At 34.3% G+C, this 21,880-nt stretch overlaps 1 protein-coding gene and 1 long non-coding RNA gene across 2 annotated transcripts; both read right to left on the reverse strand.

Annotated features, from left to right (window-relative positions):
• Nucleotides 1–2,419: 2,419 nt before the first annotated feature.
• On the reverse strand, nucleotides 2,420–3,855 carry LOC103134673 (transcription factor HES-5-like). Its single transcript, XM_007547042.2, has 2 exons — nucleotides 3,746–3,855; nucleotides 2,420–3,632 (listed from the first exon to the last, which is right to left on the reverse strand). Exons 1-2 carry the CDS (start codon nucleotides 3,806–3,808, stop codon nucleotides 3,204–3,206), a joined length of 492 nt encoding a protein of 163 aa, XP_007547104.1. The 5' UTR covers nucleotides 3,809–3,855; the 3' UTR covers nucleotides 2,420–3,203.
• A 14,907-nt stretch (nucleotides 3,856–18,762) lies between these two features.
• Nucleotides 18,763–21,855, reverse strand: LOC107835679 (uncharacterized). Its single transcript, XR_001661495.1, has 2 exons — nucleotides 20,343–21,855; nucleotides 18,763–20,238 (listed from the first exon to the last, which is right to left on the reverse strand). It is a non-coding gene; the product is annotated as an uncharacterized LOC107835679 (long non-coding RNA).
• Between the last annotated feature and the right edge of the window lie 25 nt (nucleotides 21,856–21,880).

Consider the following 21,880-nt stretch of genomic DNA (forward strand, 5'->3'; position numbering starts at 1 on the left):
CCGATTACTCGATTAATCGTAAGAATAATCGATAGATTACTCGATTACTAAAATATTCGTTTACAACAGCCCTATATATAACATAGAAATATTTAAAAGTGTCAAAGCCACTGTTTCCAAAATATTTCCCTCTACATTATCCACTTTCAGGTCAGTAATCACAAACTACAAATTTGTTCTGTAAGCTTGTAAATCAGTAAATCAGTTTTGTATTGCATTTTTTCTTGTATCATCAATGATCCCATTTAGTCTGAATGGTGGTGAAGTGCTGTGAAGAACTTCACCAAACAGGGGATTGAGAGGTTATTTTTATGAGTACACTATTGTTTTTTACTTTAGGTCTCTCCTTTGGCCTCTAGTCTTTATATTGCTTCGGTATTAAATATCCTCTATTCAGAAAATGTTTAATGGTGAGTTGTCCTTTTTTTGTCTTTTGTTTGGATATATATATTTCTGTTGTTAAAATCAATTTGTGCCTTTAAGCCAGAACTTAACATATATGTGGAAGTGGTAAGATTCCTGCGAATAAATACATTAAAGAAACTGAATTGGTAAAAAATATATATATTTGGGAGAAACAGACCTACAGAAATTAACTTTGTAAAAAAGTAACAGATTTATCTAAATGAGGCTGAAAACAACTTGTGTATCTGGAGCTGGGCTCCTTTTTAATTTGTCTCCCTTCAGGTCAAAGGTCGGAATCTATTGTCCCACAGCGACTCTGTGAGTGAGCCTTTTCTGTTTTCCCACACTCCGTCCTATGATGAGAGGAACAATAGAAGTGTGCCTCATTATGCAAAGCATAAGGCAATCATGACCTCTTTAAGGAGGGCCATTGTTATTCAATATTTCACTTTCAAACATCTAAAAGTGAAGGTTCTGCACAAAGACATAAAAATCTTTCACATTTTAGATTTTTTTTCAATACCAAGAACAAAATGGCATTAGAATTGTTACAAATCAGAGCAGAATCTCCTCAGTATGTGCACTGCGTGCCACTAAATAGGCAGTTTCCTCTGTTAAACAAACAGTGAAATTTGTGCTTACTAAGAGAAACTTGTATATAAAAAATTTACATATATGAACTGCAATCCTAATTTAATTTAGTTAATAAAATATTTTTGAAATTAATGGTTATTTTAAATATTTTACATTTTGTCATACTTTTTGGATTGTAATTGGTATTTTCTTCCATAACTGGATGAAATGTTTAAACACATTTAAGAGGGAAGGGGCTGCTTTTCGACACGTGGCAAATCCCTTTGGAGATTGGTCGACTGCTGGTGAGGTTGATTATGTTAATTACGTTCAACTTTTCTTCAGGGCTTTCTCATTCACTGCTGATTAAATGAAATCCGCTCATCCACCTAAATCTTAATGAACCCTCTTTCCGTATTTGTTTAAAACATTTAAAGTTGTTCAAATTTAAAATTTCTTCAGACATTAAGTCTAAAAGAAAATCATTCTCATTCCTATCTCAATTTAAATTAAGATTTGACAAGATAACTGTTATTACATTTTCAAAAAATTCTTTGCTGTGTAATGAGTCACTAAAAATAAAGAAGCAAACTGTATCATCATCAATGATGGATACTGTTATATAAGATTTAGCTTTCAAAGATTTATGTTTTAGCTTTAAAAAACCTTTGAAAGTTGAAAAAGCTTCAGTATTGAAGTTTGTATTAAGCAGGTATTAATTCAATAATACAAAATATTTAGATAACATTGAAGCAATAAAATCACCAAATAAGGCAAGATTTAACTACATATATGTTAAAAATAATTTTCTCTTTGAAGAAGGAGCTATTTTTAGTGTGCAAAAGTGCAAAATGAATTAAATAAAGAAGTAGATATCATCTGGATTACTAAAACATGAAAGAATGCATTCTGATGTAGGCCTTTTACAGTTAGTGCTCAGTCTCTGAGTTAACCTGTTTCTCCTGAGGTCAAAGGTCCAGATTTATTGCCCTACAATGAGTTTTCTCTGGTTTCCCACACTATTGGTCTGTGGGGACAATAAAAGTGTGCATCATTAAGCATCACATTAGATACACTGTCATGACTCTTTTTAATGGGGGGACAGGTCAAAACATTTCTTTTTGTTTCGAACACTGGCATTTAAACCAACACATAAAACTATGCTGTGACACAATTTTTAGTTTAGTTTTGCTGAGTATTTTTGAGACTTTTTATACAGAGGTAACTGGATATACAGTTGAAACCAGGTATTGACATAGACTGCATAAAACACCTTTTTCCTCATTGTCTGAGTTGCTGCTCAACCTACATAAGTAGAGTTGTGAAACTTAAGTCATTGATTATCAATTTCTGATTATTGCCTGCTCTAAATTTATAAATTTTACTCATTTGTTACTTAAAAACCCAAAGGTAGTAAAAAAAAAAAAATGCAATGATGTGATTTTAGTTTCAGCTCGGTTGTTTATTAAAGGCACAATGAGACAGAAAGTACAGAAGTTCCCGCAGGAAGTGATGATACATCACAACTTGTCGATTTCAACAAGAAAATGTCTAAAGATCAGAGAAATGTCTTTTTAAAAGACAATTGACAATACGGTATAGTCAAATACAACTCATATTATTGATTAACTGTTTAACAAAGTTAAAAAATAGACTGACCTTACAACAGATCACATAATGACTCTAAGACTAACTTAAAGGTGAGACAAACACACCAAAGCATTTACAAAGTAACATTAGAAATGAACTTTCTATTGTCACAGATCCTTCAGTAAATTTTCAAGCATCAGTTGAAAAAAATTACTCAAAAGCCAACATTGAGCTTTCACTGGGAGGATGTTGTAACTTATTAGGTGATATACATAGACATAAAAGTTTCACAGAAGATAATTCTGCTAACTCAGGAAAAGTTCAAAGGAATTTGTCCTAAAAAAGGACAATTTCATTTTTGATCATTATGATCAGCATTAAACAATTTGTAGTAAATCACAGAATTACAGAGAAATCCCAATTGCAAAGACAATATGATTTGCAATACATTTCTTTTGTTAAAAGAAAACAAAATGTTGTTTCCACAGGAAATGTGATAATATGCATCATAAAGGCACAATTAAATCAAATGCTTATTTTCATTCAATAGAAGCAGTCCAAAGAAACGTGTCGGTACATGTTCTGTCTACCAGTCTGGTTTACTTTTTCAGACAATAACCTCAGGCTGTAGATGTCTACCATGGCCTCCAGGGAGTGCTGGTGGTTGGACTCTTGTCTTTATTGATACCTCTCTGGACTGTGTAGTTCACAGAAGAGAATTTAGCTTCTTTCAGGTTCTTCTCAGAGGAAGTCTGCAGCTTTCTGAAGTTGTTCAGCAGTCTCTTCTGGGATTGCGTCTGCAGCTCATCTTTGGAGAGGAAGTTTGTCACCTCTTGGACACATCTGGCATAGCCTAACTCAACGCCTCCTGTGTCTAGAGCAGGATGCTGCTGCTGCTTCTGTAGTTGTCTCAGGAAGCAGACTGTCATCTCCAGGATGTCTGCTTTCTCCAGCTTGGACTCTGGCTGCTGTTTGAGAAACTCTGGAGCCAAGAGAGACTTGAGTTGCTCGATGCTGCTGTTGATTCGCTCTCTGCGTAGTTTCTCTACCAGAGGCTTCCGGAGCTGCAGAAACAAGAACAAAGCAGTTATTAAACTCATTCTGCAGAGTGGCATTGGTATCAAGATTTACAAACTCCCACAGATGATAACTATATTTCTTTGAACTTCATATTTACCTTGTGGTTCAGAGTCAGATGCTCCTGAGAGTTGGTCCTTGCTGGGCTTATTGTAGGAGCCATGTTTGGATCTCTGTGCTGTGGAGGTCTCTGTAGAGAGAATCTGATCTCTGCTGGCTTCGTCCCTCCTATTTATAGTCCCACATCTCCATCTGAATGAGTGGGTCCTGGTTTGGAAGAAGTTTCCCACAGTCTGAACCAATAACAACACAGGCCAAGAAAAAATAGAAGTCTGCCCTGCCACATGCTCAGGGCTCATGTTAGTGGTGGACAATAGTTTGATCTCAGGGGAACAGGTGGAGGAGTGGTGGGAGATGGAGGGAAAGAGGCACTGAGCTCTGTATGAATCTGGGAAAGAGGTGATTTCTCATGGAGATCAGATCTACTGCTTGATTCTGAGATCAGTTACATTGCACCAATTATCCTTTCTAACAGGTAAAACATATTTAGTAGTTTGTTTTATTTCTTGACATAGAACATTTGTTTTATGTCATAATTGCAGCTGTGTTTAAAATGAAGTTTTACTTTTCATGGTTTCTATGAGAGGTTGTACATTGCATTTTTTTTTACAAAGTTCCACATTATTTATAATCTGCTTTAAGAGGAGGTTTGCTTTAGCTGAGTCAAAATTTGCAGCAGGTGCACCCATCAATAGACTTGCCCACATTCTTATGGTTTGTGGTGTGAGCAGAAAGTTTCTCCCAGTTTCCCACACCCCAGTCTTTATTGCTGTGGTCAGTGCATCACAAAAGGACTTTGAAAGGAGTTTTGGGTGACAGATGCTGGACGTGCACTCTAACAGAGACAGAACCTGACGTCACCAACCATCTGGAGGGAAACCGCCTGATTGGTTGCCTATCTGAGACAAATTTTATTGACTTATTTAAGTCCAGCTTTACTATGGAGGTGGCAAGACACAACAGAAGTCTGCCAAATTTAGTTTTTGGGGTTATAGACACACATTGGTGTGCGATTTTTAAATGTATTCTTATTGTCTGTAAGCAGATAATAATAAAGAGAAATAAATATGTGTAATTAATATATGTAGGATTTGGTAGTTTGGTAGATTTGAAGTTTACAGTCAAATTACTTTGGATTTGGTTTTTGTTGGATTGGGTTTGTATTTATTTAACCTAAAACCACTTTAGGTGTCTTTACATAATCATTGTGACTACTTTATAGAAACACTAGTCCTGTTATATAATTTATCAACAAGCATTCCACCATTTCTTAAATATGATCTCTGAATCTATTGTCCTTTAGGGACTCTTTGAGTGAGCTTCTTCTGGTTTCTCACAATCTGCCCTTTCACTGCTTTAACTAAAGGAACAAAAGAAGTGTGTCACCTTACCTAACACACTGGCCGTCCTAAAAGTTTTGATATTCAACACCTGGAGCTGAAGATTGCTCCAACTTGATGACCCAGCGAGTCTGTCCTACTTACTTCCTTTCTTTTTCAAATAAATACTTATTAATTAATAAGAAACAACATAAATTCATAATATAAAAGACAGAGTTTACTAAGAGTAGCAATAGGGAATGGATTTACAAATTACATTACTAGAGAGGTTTTTATTTGTGTTTTTTAACAATTTAAGCTACTTTATTTTGGAAACAATTATACAAAAGTGTAGCTTTCATGTGAGCACATTGGTCACCATACAACTGACCAATCAGCATCACACGTTGGCTATAACTTGGTAACATGTTGAAGACTGCTTACTAAAATTGAATGAATGACTAGTTTACTTTACAAATGACTCAATTGTCTTAGTTGACATTTAATGTTTAAGATCCTTTTCTGAAACATTTTCAAAACTGTAGTTATATCATTATTTTTTATGTTGTCAATTTGAAATTACACTCATGCATCTCAGTCAGTTTTATCTATACATGTAACAAGTGGGATAGCAGCTGCTTTATGACACGTGCCAAATCCCTTTTGAGAACAGTTGACAGGACGGGTGGTGCTGATCCTAATAAATGCTACTCTCCCCAGCTTTCCCACACTCCATAAAGGCATGTGACCAAGAATAGATAAAAAGATTGCAGTTACCACTTTACTTTTTTTAGGTTTTTTGTTACTTTCTTTGTTAATGTTAGAACTGATTTTTGTTAGAAAAACACAGAATAACTAAAAACATTTTACTGAAGCTTTTATTTCTGAATAAGTAGTAGGTGGTTTTTCATGTCATACTGTCTGAGCAGAAGCCTGACTTATATAACATAGTAACAGAACATTTTGTTTAACAATTTCCCAAAAAATTCCATTGAAATTAAATTCAATTTTTGTTCATTTTCAATTTAAGCTGACATAAAAAAATAGACTAATGAAAGGACTACAATAGCATAGAAATAATATTATATAGACCATATGATATGATGTATATTATATTGATGGAGAAAAAAATATAATTTTTTTTCTGCTGAAGGAAACATTCATTTGGTTTTTGAAGTCTGCCAGTGCCCTGTTAGGCCAAAGGTTGAGCACTGTTGTCCCTCAGCGGTTCTGTGAGTGAGGTTCCTCTGGTTTCCCACACTCTTTTCATTGCTGGAACAATAGGCGTGTGCCTCATTATGCATTACATTAGTTATACTCTGTGGCCTGTTTTGGGCAGAATCATTTAGTAACTGGCTACATGTCAGTTTTGGTCAGTATACATGCTACATTTATGGCTTATGATTGGTTTGATTGATATCAAGGCACTACAGGGCTTTTGTAAGCCCACTGCTCATGATTCAACATGAAGAAAGAGCAAATATAGCATCTTTTGGAGTCTTTCATGGTCAAACCACTGCTGACCAAAAGGAGCACAGATGTTTGTCTCATATTTTCTTAGAAAACATTTTAAATATCTACAAGTATTTGGGGAAATCAGAGTATTTTCCCAAAAATAGATAGAAGTGAAACATTTGAAATTAAGAATTTGACATGGCCCATTAAAATTTTGGACCTGTTTATACCTGTTTAAGATGCTGTAATGTGACCTCAAGCAGACATGGTTGAAAAGTTTCCAGTGTGGCTGATTTAAAACAATCTTGCAAAAAATGAAAGAAGAAAAAGTGGGTCAAATTTCCTCCACGGTGATGTAAAAAAATAAGAAAAAGAAACATTGCCATTTTTCACGAACACTTCTTGGCAGTTGCTGACTCCAACAGAATGTTTTTTTCCATAAATAAATAATTTCAGGTCTGTGTTTTGTATTTATTTAGATTATCTTAGTCAAACTTAAAGCAAATTGGAGAAAAACCCTCACCTTATCTATAAGGGGGTAGATGCTTTTTCACAGTGCTCTTCTATAGAGCATATACAACAGAAAGAACATACAAGATAGGTCTTAATTTATTTCAAATGCATTTATTTAACACATTTTGTACTCTGTAGAGTAGAGTCATAAATCTGATGATACATCACAAAAATGACTTGGAAACATTTTCAAGACAGTTTACTCAAAAATTAGAGTAGAGGAACAGTCGTCTTTACAAAAGACTCATATATGATGAAAACAATAGTAGTTTTGCTTTACATGAAGCAAATAAGAGAAAAATTTCTACTTTTAAAAAAGCAGGGTTAAAAATGACCTTGCAACAGGTCTTTTCAATATCATCTCAACCATATGATGGCAGATTAATTATATATCATTTTCCTTTGAAACTACTATAATTCTGACAAGATCTATTTTTAGAAAAAAGGAAAATTAAAAAAAAAACTCATTACAAAGTAACACACAATTTCCTTAAGGAAATACAAATAACATAAATACACATAGTGAGAAATAGTGAAAACTTTCAGTAAATTCTGAAAGACTACATCTTAAAGTATTCAGTGTTTTTTTTGTCCAAACACTTGCTTCATTTTCTTTTTCCATTTAAAAGATTTGTCTGCTATTTCCTTAGGAAATATATAGGAACAGTAACACAAACAATGTGTTATCATTTGTAGCATTTGTAGTAATACACCAATATGGTCTTATGGATATAACCTCAGTCTACATGCCCCTACTATGGCCCATAGAAGGCGCTGCTGTCTTTAAAGATGCTTGTCTGATCTATGAGTTTCACAAATTCTTCACAGAGGAAAACTGGAGCTTGTTAAACTGGTTCAGCAGTTCTCAACGGGACTGTGTCTTCAGTTGGTCTTTGAACAGGAAGTTCACCACCTCTTGGACACATCTGCCGCTTCTGCAGTCGTCTCATGAAGACAACCAGAATGTGTGTTTTCCAGGTTGAAGTCTGCAGGAAAGGACAATCATTAGTAAACCTGTTATTTATTATAGCATTAGCAAACCCAGCTAATAACAGACTCTTCCTGAGTCTGATATTTACCTTGTGGTTCAGAGTCAGATGCTCCTGAGAGTTGGTCATCGTGGCAGTGATTGTAGGTAAAATGGTTGGATCTCTGTGCTGCTGAAGAAATCTCTGTAGAGAGAATCTAATCTCAGTTGGCTTCATCACTCCTATTTATAGTCCCACATCTCCATCTGAATGTGTGGGTTTTGATCTGGATTGCGTTTCCCACAGTCTGAACCAATGAGATGCTTGAACAAGACAGAATAGAAGAGAGGGTCCTCCACATGTCCATGATTAGAGCTCAACAGTTTGATCTCAGGGAAACAGATGGACCATATGTCCAGTGCTGGTACAAAAGCATTCCTTAACACAGATAATTTGACTATTGTGAACTAAAGGAATGTTGTTGTCTTACCTTTAGCTAGTTTGAAAAAATACTTAAATATATTTACAGGAATACAAACCTTTGTTGCTGACAGAAATATTTTGGGGTTGGTACATGACCGTGGATGTAAATATAAAAAAAAAACACAGTCATGTAATAATAGGTCAAGATCTTCTCTGCATGTGCCAAATTCTTTTTTGGGAACAGTCAGCTGGAGCCGTGGTTCATGAAACAAATCAAACTGATTTTCATGAAAGTTCCTACATGTACAGATGTTATCAAAACAGGAAGTCTTTTCTTTAAGGTTTACTGCTGAAGTAATGAGTTTATGACTATAATTCTAAACTTTTGAATGTAGTGCTTATGACTAAAATGTATCAAATCAATTTAAAAGGCTTCAAAGGTTTTCTTTTTTTTCTTTTCTTTGGTGGAAAAGATTTTGAAGATTTCTATCACATAAGTTAGAAAGTTGATAACTCTATTTTTGACCATGTCACTATCTTTTAGTCTGTTGTCCCAGTGTGATTTTGAGCATGAGTTTCCTCTGTTTTCCCACACTCTGTTCTTTCACTCCAGGAATAATAGGAGTGTGCCTCATTATGCATCACATTAGATACACAGTCATGCTTCTTTTGAACAGAAAAAATGCTTTATAGTGACAGTTCTCCACAAATACAACTGTGAAGTCATGTTGCAGCAAAAGTTCAAGTTACTACATTCTCATTGATATCTATTAATAACACATTGTTTTATTACATAATGAGTGTTTCTAAGTATTTCTTAAACATGATTTTTTTTTCTTTATAAACTACTACTACATTTGTTTGAAATTTGACATACATGCAAAGACAGTCTTAATTTTAAATATGTGAATACAGCATGTATTATCACAATCAAATTTTCATTTATTTTGTCTTAAAAATTCTAAGTTGTTTTTTGCAGATGGGCAGTTGGGTTTTGTGACTTGTAGTTGGCATCAACAAGACGTTTCTTTCATATTCCCCACACTTAATGACAAATGTGGTGAGAACACCAGAAAAAGATTTTGACAGCAGCTTTTGTGATGGAGACCAGCTGTCTGCTCCAACAGGGACAGTCCGACGTCACCAACCATCTGGAGGGAAACAACAAGTCTGATTGACTGCCTTAAATAACTGATTTCAATCTCCTAAATATATCCAAGCAGTATCAGCTATAAGCGGTTTGACTAACTTTTCATCAAACAATAAAACTTATGACATATAAGTGCAAAGTTTATTGTTAAAACATCATTTAAATGCTGATTTTAAAGACAGAGAAGTGTGCCAAATCCCCCTGGACACTGGTCAGCTGTTTCAGAGGTTACGGACGCTAAATACTATCAACTTTAAGTCATTCATCAAAACATTTCACACACACTTTGTTTTCTTTTAAAAACAAAGTTAATGATTAAATTAAAGAAGTAAACCATGAATCTTTTTAGCCTTGAATTAAGTGGTGCCTAGACTGATGTTTAATCAATAATTATTCTAATGGAGAAAAAAATGTATTTCTTACGAAAAACAAATCTCTAGAAATTTGAGAAAAATATTTCAGACTCCATTAGGTTTCAGTATGCAAATATCGTTATGTAAGAGTTCTTTACATTGTCTTTAAAAATCCCTTCACTTTTGGAAAGTTTGAACAAACTTTACAGTTAAGACCCAAACAAAATATGTTGACGGTGAGAGGGTTGTGATTAACCGGTGAAGTAGTAGTTGTTTGCTTGTTATGTAATAGAGTAATAAGTAATCTTGAAAACTGAAATTTCTGTAATCCTCGAAAATACCGTTTGTTGAGTTTACCTACATACTTAGGTCCATGTACAGAAATATAAAAGAACAAAAATTAAACCAGATGATTTACATCTCTGGAAGCTCACTGGACAACAAATATGGCAGTACAGTCCACATGTAGCAGGTGTTCTCTATTTTGGGATGTAAGTGTGAGCGGAAAGCTTCTCGCAGTTTCCCACACGTCTTTCATTGATGTGTTCAGTGCACCACAAAGACTTTGAAAGCAGCTTTTGTGGAGGCTGTTAGTCATGAACCTAGTCATGTGAGAGCGCCTGACATCACTGACCATCTGGAGGGAAACAACAGGATTGGCTGCCTCAGAGTTTAATTTTGGAATTATCACTAAACATAATATGGTCAGCTCTTCTGTTTAACTTTTCAGAAGTTTTAAAATTTCCTTGAGGTATCGTTACTCTTTTGGTCAAAGTTTAACATCTTTACTAACAAGAGATCAGGACAGATGCTTCATGGAGGATGCTAAATCAACTACTGTGAGCTTTTATTTGTCAACATGCAAATTAACTTGAACTTTTAATTTTCCTCCTGCAAGGTTTTCCACACTTTCCTATAATTTAAGTTTGGCATGTGATGTGTGAATAATGACTTTTACTGTGGTTTTATTTTTTTTGCATTTTTGTTTCTATCGTCTTTGAATCAGCTTCCTCACAATTTAGAGAGGTAAAGATTATTGCAAAGGTTTTCAGAAATCCAGATCTTTGCTGTCCTGGACTTGACTTTTTATGCTTTAGGAGACCAGAGGAAGCAATCTTTAGAATAATCTTAATCATTTTGGAGAGTAATCTCTTTCTATTTTTAAAATATAAAAAATAAAACTGTGTTGTAGAACTGTTCATGCATGTTCCTCTTGGGAATTTGGGAAATTTAAAATAAATTATTTTAACTTTCTGAGCTTATTGTGAGCAAGGACCAAGGAACAAAATGTTTAATAATTTTACACAGATATAAGTATTACCAATTTTCTAGTTTTATTTAGAAAATAAATATATATAGTTCCTAGGGGCTCTGAGAGGGTTTATTATTTACTCTTTCTCCAAACATATATCACTAATGCTTTAGCTCACAAGCTTAACATTATCTAGGGTTCTGGTCATAAAACACGCTGATTTTGTGTTAACTCTTTAAAATTAGTGTTTATATGATATATGTTTATAGAACTTTAAGCAATGTGTGTGACATCACTACAAGAAAACTGTGCATTAAGTCTTTCACACTATGAGCCGTTACAAACCAAACAAAATAGCATTTTTTTCTTCTTCTTGTATTTCACTTTTTTTTTAACAAAAACAAATTCAGTCAAAATCATGACAATGTAATGATACATTATAACAATACTTGAAAAATCTCCAAGACATTTTACTCAAAACAAGTGGAGGAACAACAGTCTTTACAAAAGACAAAATCATCATGACAAAAATCATTCTTAATTTTTTCATAGAAAATGTTTTAAGATGTAACTTTGCAGAAGTGCTAAAGTAAACAAACTGATCTTAGAACAGATGTTAGGTTCACAGGTCAAAGGTTATGCATAGCATTTTCATGAAAAGTAAATCCAGGACATTTTAACAAAAAATAAAATGTCAGGGTCTTTACAGCCACAGGCTGAAGGGATCTCCCTTTAGATAAAAGGTATAAAATAACATTTAGATCAGCTAAATCAATTTTAATGGTATTTGAAACAGTACTTCCTGTGCAAACAGAAAAATAATCTAAACCAACATGGTCTATTATTGTTCAGTGGTAGGATTGTTTTCCTTCAAATTCTCATTTCCCCAGGAAATAAAAACAATATTTAATTTAAAAGAATATTCTCATATTTAATAAATCAAATCAAACAAATCAAACAAGTTTAGTTCAGTTAACTTTAACCAATATGGCCTTCTCTATTTGACTGTAACTACAGCCTGTAGATCTGCTCTGTAATGACAGATGAAATAACAAGAAGAATGAGTTTCTTCAACAATTTTACAAATATTGTAAAACAAATAAATATACATGATCAGTAGATCTCCAAACAGATCTTTGTGATATCTTGATTAAATGAAGTTCAATGAGAACTCCGTTTAGCTTTACAAAAGGAAGGAGTAATAACATTTTACTTTTGATCAATATGATCAGGAAGGAGCGGCCATAAATGTGATCATAAAATTACAAAGGGAATACAATTGCAGATGCAATCAGATTTTGTTCTTGTAACACATTTCTTTGTTAAAGAAAATATATTTGTGCCATTTCCACAGGAAAAACAATTCTGTGCAGAAAAATGCACCGACAAATTAAATTATTCTGTTCATTCAGAAGTAGCAGTCCATAGAACTATGTATAGTTCAGTCAGTAATGATCTACCAATATGGTAAAGTAAATTTCTCCATGCAGCTTCAGACTTCAGGTCTCTTTCACTGCCTCCAGATGGCGCTGTATACCGGTCTTCTGTTCTGACTGATGCTGCCTGGACTTGGTGGAGAGAAGTCAGCCTCCACCATATTCCTCTCAGAGGAAGTTTGCTGATTGTTGAAATAGTTCAGCAGTTTTCTCCAGGATTGTTTCTTCAGGTCATCTTTTGCTAGGACGTGGCCCACCTGTTGGACACATCTGAAGAAGCTCTGATCAACATCTGTCTGGTCCACAGCAGGATGCTACTGCCTCTCTGCCTCTTGAGGATGTCTGCTGTGTGGCAGCTCAAATCAACTCAAACTTGAGTCTCCTGATGCTGCTGATGATTTGCTGTTTTCTGAGCTGCAGAATCAAAAACAAAGTCATTATTAAACTTATTTCGCCATGTACATGTAAAGTCATAAATCTAGGCAAATAAGAGTTGGTTTTCCATGAATCTCATGCTTACCTTGTTGTTCAGAGTCAGATACTCCTGATATTTGGTTATCGCTGCAGTAAGTGTAGACGCTGTGGTTGGATCTCTGTGCTGTAGAAGTCTCTGTAGAGAGAATCTGATCTCTGCTGGCTTCATCCCTCTTATTTATAGTCGCACATCTCCATATGAATGTGTGGGTCTTGGTTTGGAAGAGGTTTCCCACAGTCTGAACCAATCAGAGCTCAGGAGAGGAGAGAATAGACGTCTGCCTTGCCACATGCTCACTGCTCATACTGGGATTCAGCTTTTAAGTCTCAGGGGAACAGGTGGAGAAGGTTGGGTGGGGTCCCCTAAACTCTGAATGAATGTGGGAAAGCAGTCTTTCTTTATGGGGATCCGTTCTTTTCCCTGATCAGAGACATAAATACTGAGAAATCAGCCAGATAATAGCTGCTGTGCTTCCATTGATTATTTTGGTGCCTTATTTTATTTGATTTGGTATTGAGCTTAAGACTTTTAAAACTTTAATTCTGACAGGTAGGTGTTGTAAATGGATTTTATAAATCACTCCAACTGTAATCACAAAACCACAACACTTTAGTTTGACTTTTGTCAATTATTTGATATACAGAGATACTGGAGCCAAAAAGAGGAAACATCTGTTTTATTTACTATTATAGTGGGATTTTCGGACCCATCAAACAGCCTTTGAGTGTGCTCTATGAACATTTGAGATGGATGTACAGGGGCTGGACAATTAGGCAGCTGCTACTACACACGTGCCAAATCCCTCTGGGTGGTATTCTCCTCCTGATGGTGTTGATCATGCTAATCATGTAAAGTCTTTGTCTCAAAAACATTCTCACACTCTAATCATCTAGATGCATCTAAATTGAAATAACTTTTTAAATGTAACATTTTGATAGAATTTCAATAATAAAAAACATCAACATTTTATGTGCTGCCATGCAATAAAAACATTACTTTCACTAATAAACAGCAAAATAGACAGAATCCATCTTTTAGAATATGTGGCAGCTTACACTACTCTGACTGATACTCTTATGGGGCAATGATTTGTCAGTTTTCTGTTTAGTTTCATCTTTGGTTTCAAATTACTTGAATGCCTTAATAGATAATAATAATAACTAACATGAATCTAAACATGCAACTTTAAAATTTGTGTGTTTGAAAGACGTATTTGCAAAGTTTTGAATTTTGCTGTGAGATTGAAGAATTATTTGTGGAAAAAATACAAGCTTAAGCAGTGATTAAAAGTGTGTCAGAATGTTTCTTTTACGCCGCCTCTCCTCAGGTCAAAGGTCTGAATCTATTGTCCCTGAGCGACTTTGAGAGTGAGTTTCCTCTGGTTTCCCACACTCGTACTTTGACTACAGGAACAATAGAAGTGTGCCTCATCGTGCATCACATTAATAACACTCTTTTGCCTCTTTTCAAAGCCGGAAATGCTTTAAAGTTGATAGTTTTATTTATACTCTAGCAAATGAAATCCAGCAAGTTAAATATCAGATTATTTGTAGCCTTTCTTCATAACTGATACTGTTATCAGTTATATACATATTTGTTGCAACAAATATGTATATAACTGATAACAGTATCAGTTATGGTATAGCAACAGCTTCAAAGTTTCAATCACTTAAATATTTTTATTGTCTTTTAAGAATTTATTAGCTGTCATATCTTTGGTTTGAAAAATGTTTTTATTTTCAAGGATAATCTGAGTCACAAAGCCACAGTCACTGAATTAGTTTTACTTCTAAGAATGAGTTAATTTAGTTATATAATAACCGTTTGTTATTGTTTAAACTTTATTTTATTACTAGTGATTTTCTATAAAAAATAATTAACACCATTTTCATTTGCATCATTATCCTTGCTGCCAAATTTGCATGTATTTATTCCTAAAGCTTTACAAAGTTGTTTGGTGCAGATGTAGCAGGTGCGTCCTCTGTTTTGTGACATGTAGATGACATGAGCAGAAAGTCTCTCAGTTTCCCACACTTTTCCATTGACCAGTGTGGTCAATGCACTACAAAAGCCTTTTAAAGGCATCTTTTGTGACGTATGCTGACCGTGCGCCATCAAAGACTGAGTCCTACGTCATCAGCCAACTAGAGGGAAACAACAGAACTGGTAGTGGCAAATAATTTATAACATTTTAAAATACACTCAGACATCAGGAGTGAGAATTTGATCATCTAGAATTTATTGACACCACTTAGCAAAAATCTTTGCTTTAAAAAAATCCTCCAGTTTTATACTCTTGGTTTTAAAAACTTTTGTTTTAGTGGTATGAATTTGTTAAACAACTTGCAAGATTTTGCACAATTATATAGTTTTTGCAAAATCCAGAAATATTGGCGTGGCTCTTTTGAAACATCATTGTTTACATGATTCTACCACAGAGTATCACCTTTATCACCACATAGGATTTAGCCTCATTCCTCCATATTACAGCCAGTGTCCTGGCAGGACAGAGGTCAGGATCTATTGTTCTTCTGGGCCTCTGAGACTCAGATATTTTTGGTTTCCCACACATCCTTTCACTAAAGGATCGATGCAAGTCTGCCTTTGTTAAAAAGATATTTGGGCATTACTTTTGTGTTAAGTTTTTGAATTCCTCCACTTCACACAGTGACGGGATCTGAATTTACGTTGTTGCCCAAGTACAAATGCCACCAAAATGCCAAACCGTATTTCCCATAAAACATTGCAGGCCCACATGGCTTTTTATGTGACAATACAGTGTTGTTCAAAGTATTCTAATTAACTTGCATTCATTAGCAGTTTCCAACTTCTGCTTTATTATTATTAAGAAATAAAGTGTTAAAAGAGACATGTTGCTTACATATTTTCATAGCACAAATATGTATTTTTTAAGTCTCTTTTTTCACCCAAATATATATGCACACATTTGAACATTTGAGACTATGAGACTATTTCTGTTTACACCTATTCAGCTGTAAATAAAACTGATGCACTTTACCAGAACTGTCCTCATTTTATTTTCCTAATCTTTTTTCTGCTTCCAACTTACATCTTTTATTTGGGATTGCAGCTGGGATAAAATTCCTCATTTGTCAAAATAAAAAAATTAAATGATGGAAAAAATAATTTATATAATTATAAATTATTTAAATATATCTATATTCAAATATCTATATTTAAATGTTATCTATCTGTATCTATATATCTATATTTAAATGATAAATGGATTATTGTTATTTGGAGACAAAAAAGATGTATTGATATTATCAAATGATGTTAAGGAATCTAGAAAATACATTTTTAGTTAGTAATGACATAAGATTAGGAAATAAGTGATACCTATAGATTGCAAATATGAAAAATTGAAAGAGTAAAATGAAATTTGAAGTATCACACTGATGGAAACCACTCAATAGTGCATACTGCGATGGAGTCCAGAGGTAGCAGGTGTGATCCCTGTTTTGTAATGTTGGTGTGAGGAGAAAGTTTCTCCAGTTTCCCACACTCAAGTCTTTCATTGATGTGCTCGGTGCACCACAAAAGGACTTTTGTGACAGACGCTGGTCTTTGGCTCTAACAGGGAGAAAGCCTGACGTCACAAACCATCTGGAGGGAAACAGCAGGATTGGCTGCCTCACAAACATTTTTCACTAGAACATATAAAAACAATATGAAATAGCCCGTTGACAAACACAAATTACCCTCTTTTTCACAAATTTTTCTCAGAAGTATTTACTTTATTTCTGAAGTCTTGTATCTTTACTTTAAGAAGAAATCAGAGCAGATGCCATTTCATGAAATGTGCTAGATACCTTTCATGAGTGTCAGCTGCAGTTTGTTAAGAATGCAAATCAACTTGAACTTTGACTTTTCTCTTGGAAGTTTTCCCACCGTTTGTGTTGTTGAAACTTTGGTCTATGGCAATTCAAGAGAATACAAATTGGAAATAAAAAGAGCATTATGCTGATTTTATTTTTCTTACTGAATTTATAGAATTGATCCATCAGCTGTGAATAACTTAAAGTGAAGAGCACATTATACGGACATATTGTATCTGTATCAGTATTTTTTAGTGCAAAGAGCTGTGTTTATTATTGTGCCAAGTGGTTCTGATGGAGTTTATGCTGGTTTTGTTCTTCTGTTACTTTTTGTATAAAACCAGTCAGAATATCATTCACATCACACAAACTTTAATGTGTGACATTTAAAAATAGCAAGTCATCTAAAAGCGTATTCAGATGATGAGTCACTGAAGGTTTGTGTGCTGAAAGGGCCTGTTTAGCTGTTCTGTGACGTGTCAGATGACAAAGACTCTTTCATTATTCTGTTGACATCCGTTCAGTCCATTCAATCTATTTTTAAGTGCACATGAACTATCACCAGTACTCAAAATTAAATAAGCTATAAACAGAGATTTAAGCAAGCAGTCCAACACCACATGATAATCTGGAAAGAATGTTCTCTTCAGGAGTCATTACTGTTATAAGGGTAAGCTTTACAGGAAGAAAACATAAAAACAGACATGGGTTCATTTCTTTTCTTTTTAATTAATAAATGAAGTCAGAATTAAGTACAATTAAACATTTTACTGCAAAACCTTCTCACACTTCAATTACAAAATTATATCAGGGAAAAAAATGAAACTTTTAAACTTGTAGGACTTTAACAAATTCAGCACTTTGTTTCTGACTGTATTTAACAAAACTTATATAATTATTGAAAAACATGTCAGGAGTCAACAAGAAGTCCAATTATGTCTCTCATGATTAAATTATGATCAAAATGATTTAATCTTGTCTTGTATTGCAATATCTGATTAGTGTAGGTAGAGGATGTCAAAGCTGACATTATTCTATTGGCAACACATTGAATTTCAGCTATGAGGAATGATTGTGATTTTGTGAAACTATAGATTTAATTATTTTTATACCTATTTATGTTTTGCCATGCCATGTGTCTTTTCACTCTCTTACCTTTATTTACTTTTATTTCTAATGAATATGACATGCACTCTGCATTTTTATTCCACATGGACAATAGATTAAAAGTAACTTTTTTGCAACAAAATTAAAAGTTTGTAGATTTGAAATGCAAAAATTAAACTGAAACTGTGAACTGAAGCATGTCAGTACATTTGGTTCTCTTTAGGTTCTATTATGTAAATAAGTAAAACAAAGTAATATTTAAGTGTTTACCTGCAATTACATTGTATTAATTCTCAGACACTGATAGAAACAAATTCAGCATGTGGTGAATGTGAATATTACATGTGAATGGTTATTTTGAAAGAGTGGGATATTTAAGGTATCCACAGTTTTTCACATGACTGTATCAATATTTGTTTCTACTATGTAGTAACATGCTGAAATGAATGGTGAAATGTCTTCAACCGATCAATAGAAAATCATTTTCCGTGATAAATTTTGCTTTGATTTTGGTTTGATTTAACTCATTAAAATCCAAATGATTACTATTTTTAATGTTATTTGGGGAATTTTCAAAGTTTCTTTTTGAATTTGCCAAAGTTGTCCTTTGTAGTTCCAGCATGTATATCAGCAGCTACTTTGTGATGCATAGTTGTTTTCAGCAAGAAGTATCTCTCTGTTTCCTTTACTCAGCCTCTACATTGATGTGGTCAGTGCACTTCATGCCTGCACTAAAATGCACAATGAAAGAAACAAAAACATTCAAGTGCAAATGTATCTGATTTTATTTTATATAAGGTGTTAAGAGAAACTGAAATAAAAATATGACATCTTCCACTGAAGTAACAGAACTATGATGATACATCAGAACAACAACTTGGGAAAATCTCCAAGACGCTTTACTCGGAATGAGTGAAGGGACAATTGTCTTTACGAAAGACAAGAACATTTTGTGATGTAACATTCATCTCATTGATACATTTCTTTATATTAAAGTCAAAGATAAATTGGATCTCAGAAAAGATCATAATAGGTGAATCACAAAGTGATATACAATAGGCTTCACAACATGAGAATTCAATATATTTTTTTTTCTTTGTGAAATGCAAGTTCATAAACAATTAAGACTTCCTAGATATCCTTTTAGATAAAAAGGGGACAATCAGATTTTCTGAAAAATCATTATGCAACAATTCAGTGTTTCCACAGGACAATTTACAATGCAAAAATAAGATATATCTTGAGTGAACTCAGTACACTCTAAGAAAAAAATTGGTATCTTTTGAGACAAAAGAATAACACTTTCAGATCTGACAGATCAAAGCTTTCTGAAAATAATCAGTTTCTGCTCAGTTAAACAACCCTCTGTACAACAGAGGAATCAGTTTTGAATTTCAAACATCTCAGTTTCATTTATCATTGACCAACATGGTCGAAAGTACAAATTTAGATCTGATAAAAGATCAATACCAGAGACCCGATCTTTCCATAAGAAAGAAAAACTTAAAGTATAAAAACATAAATGAAAGAAGGTTTGGGTGACCTGAGTGCATTTAAAACAAAAGTTAAATTTCTTTCCAAATCAAACTGAATGAAAACACTTTTAAATCTGACAGACAAAAATACACTCATTACATTTCAATGCAGCTTAGTAATTTTCTGTTTAAGCAGAGAAATCAGGCTTTGAATTTCAATAATCCCAGTGTCCTTAATCTTTGACCAACATGGTCTTTAGCTTCTTGCTTCATTCTTTCTCAACATGAAAGACATAATTTCCTAAGGAAATATAATGTTTTGAAAAACTGACGATTCAAACAGAATCAAAATGAGCAATATCCCAACAAAAGTCAGAGAAATTCTGCTGAATAATGTCGGACCTATGTGGTCTTAGTTTGAGTAGTTTTCATTCAAATTTGTAGATTTCTACCACGGCCTCCAGAGGGCGCTGTTGACTGAAGTCTTGTCTTCATAGAAGCTAGTCTGGACTGTGGCGCTCAGAGCAGAGAAGCCAGCCTGTCAGGTTTTCTTCAGAGGAAGCAACTTGTAGAAATGGTTCAGTGGTCTTTTTGGGGGCTGTGGCTTCACTTTATCTTTGAACAGGAAGTGTTTCTCCACTGCATCTCCAGGATGTCTGCTTTCTCCTGCTTGGAGTCTGGCTGCTGTTTGAGGAACTCTGGACCCCGGAGAGACCATGCTGCTGTTGATTGGCTTTCTGCAAGTTCTTTCACCAGAGGCTTTCTGTGCTGCAGAATCAAGAACATTGTGATTAATAAACATATGCCGGTATGTATAATCGCTATCATCACAAACTTAAATATTAACACACTCTCCATCGATCTATATTTACCTTGTGGTTCAGAACCAGATGCACCTGAGAGTTGTCCATTGGTGTATTCTGAAGTTATCATGGTTGGATTTCTGGATTTCTGAATCCGATCTCTGCTTCCTTCACTCTCCTATTTATAGTTCCTCATCTCCATCTACATGTGTGGGTCTTGGTCTGGAAGAGGTTTCCCACAGTCTGAACCAATCAGAGCTCAGGACTAGAGATAATAAGAAGTCTGCCCTGCCATATGGTCACTACTCATGTCCACAGGGGACAATGGTTTGATCTCAGGGGAACAGGTGGACGACTAGGGTGAGTTTTTTGTGAATGTGGGAATGTGATAAAGAGTCAGTCGACTTTGTGGTGTATAACTATTTCACACATTCATTATTCCAGCACACATGCAGAATCAAACACTGAAAAGCTTAGTTTTGGGAGAACATTAAACCATTTTGAACCAATTAATCAATTGATATCACTTTTGTTGTTGTTTATATTGTTTGGTTAGTCTTATCTGAAACTTTAAAACATTTTATTCAACTTCATTTATTTCAAAATGTGCCGTACAGATCAGTTTCAACCTGACAAGACCAAAGTGGACTTATTGCTTAAATCAGTTATTCATCTTTACTGCAGTGTCTTCTTAGATTATTCCTTTTTTTTAATCTAGATGTTTTATATACTGAAATGTTCTTGATGTGAGTAGAAAGTCACTCTCAGTTTCCCATCCTTAGTCCTTCCAAGACTTGGTCAGTGAACTACAAAAGGACTTTCAGTGGAGCTCTTGTGGCAGATGCTGGTTATGTCTGTGACATCATAAACCATCTGGAGGGAAGCCAATTGATTGGCTGTCCAAGCTTTCATAGTATAAAATTAATACAATTAAACTGACAGTCCGCGATTATCAACATTTTAAGTTTGCAATAAAAGAGTTTTGGATATTTTGTAAACTTCTATTTTCTTTTCTCTCGTCGTTCAGATGGTTCAAATCTCCCATCTTTATTTAAAGTAGGGATCAGAGCAGATGTCTCATGAAGTGTGCCAAGCATCACTCAAAAACTGTTAGCTGCTGTTTAAGATGCAAATTCATTTGAACTTTGACTTTCCTCCGCAGTGTTTCTAAATGTTTCTTTGAATGAAAAGTTTTCCCCAACTTTCCTGTTAATCTGATACATTTCAGTGGGTAACACTGCAGAACTGTGGAGCAGTAAGTTTAAAGCATAAAATTAATCTTTCCCTTCAGGTTCGACGCTGGATTAGGTGTGTTGAACTGCACATTGAAAATGTTACTTTACTAAAAAAAAAAGTAATAAATGTAGTTTTTTTAACACAAGTTCAAGACACATGCAACATCAAAAAATGTTACTATATTTACAGAACAGCTAAGATTGTACTGAACAGTCCACCTTTAAGGTAAAAGAAACAAATGCTTTCACATATGATGAGCCAACAGTACATAGAATTTAATGACTCCTTGAATTTTGGGTAATTTACTTAAATTCATTTCGTTATAACATTAAAGAGTAAAGATTGTTTGAATAACTATTTTTTTCTGTTAT

The sequence above is a fragment of the Poecilia formosa genome, unplaced genomic scaffold (assembly GCF_000485575.1).
Source record: "Poecilia formosa unplaced genomic scaffold, Poecilia_formosa-5.1.2 Scaffold18, whole genome shotgun sequence".
Taxonomy (NCBI): domain Eukaryota; kingdom Metazoa; phylum Chordata; class Actinopteri; order Cyprinodontiformes; family Poeciliidae; genus Poecilia; species Poecilia formosa.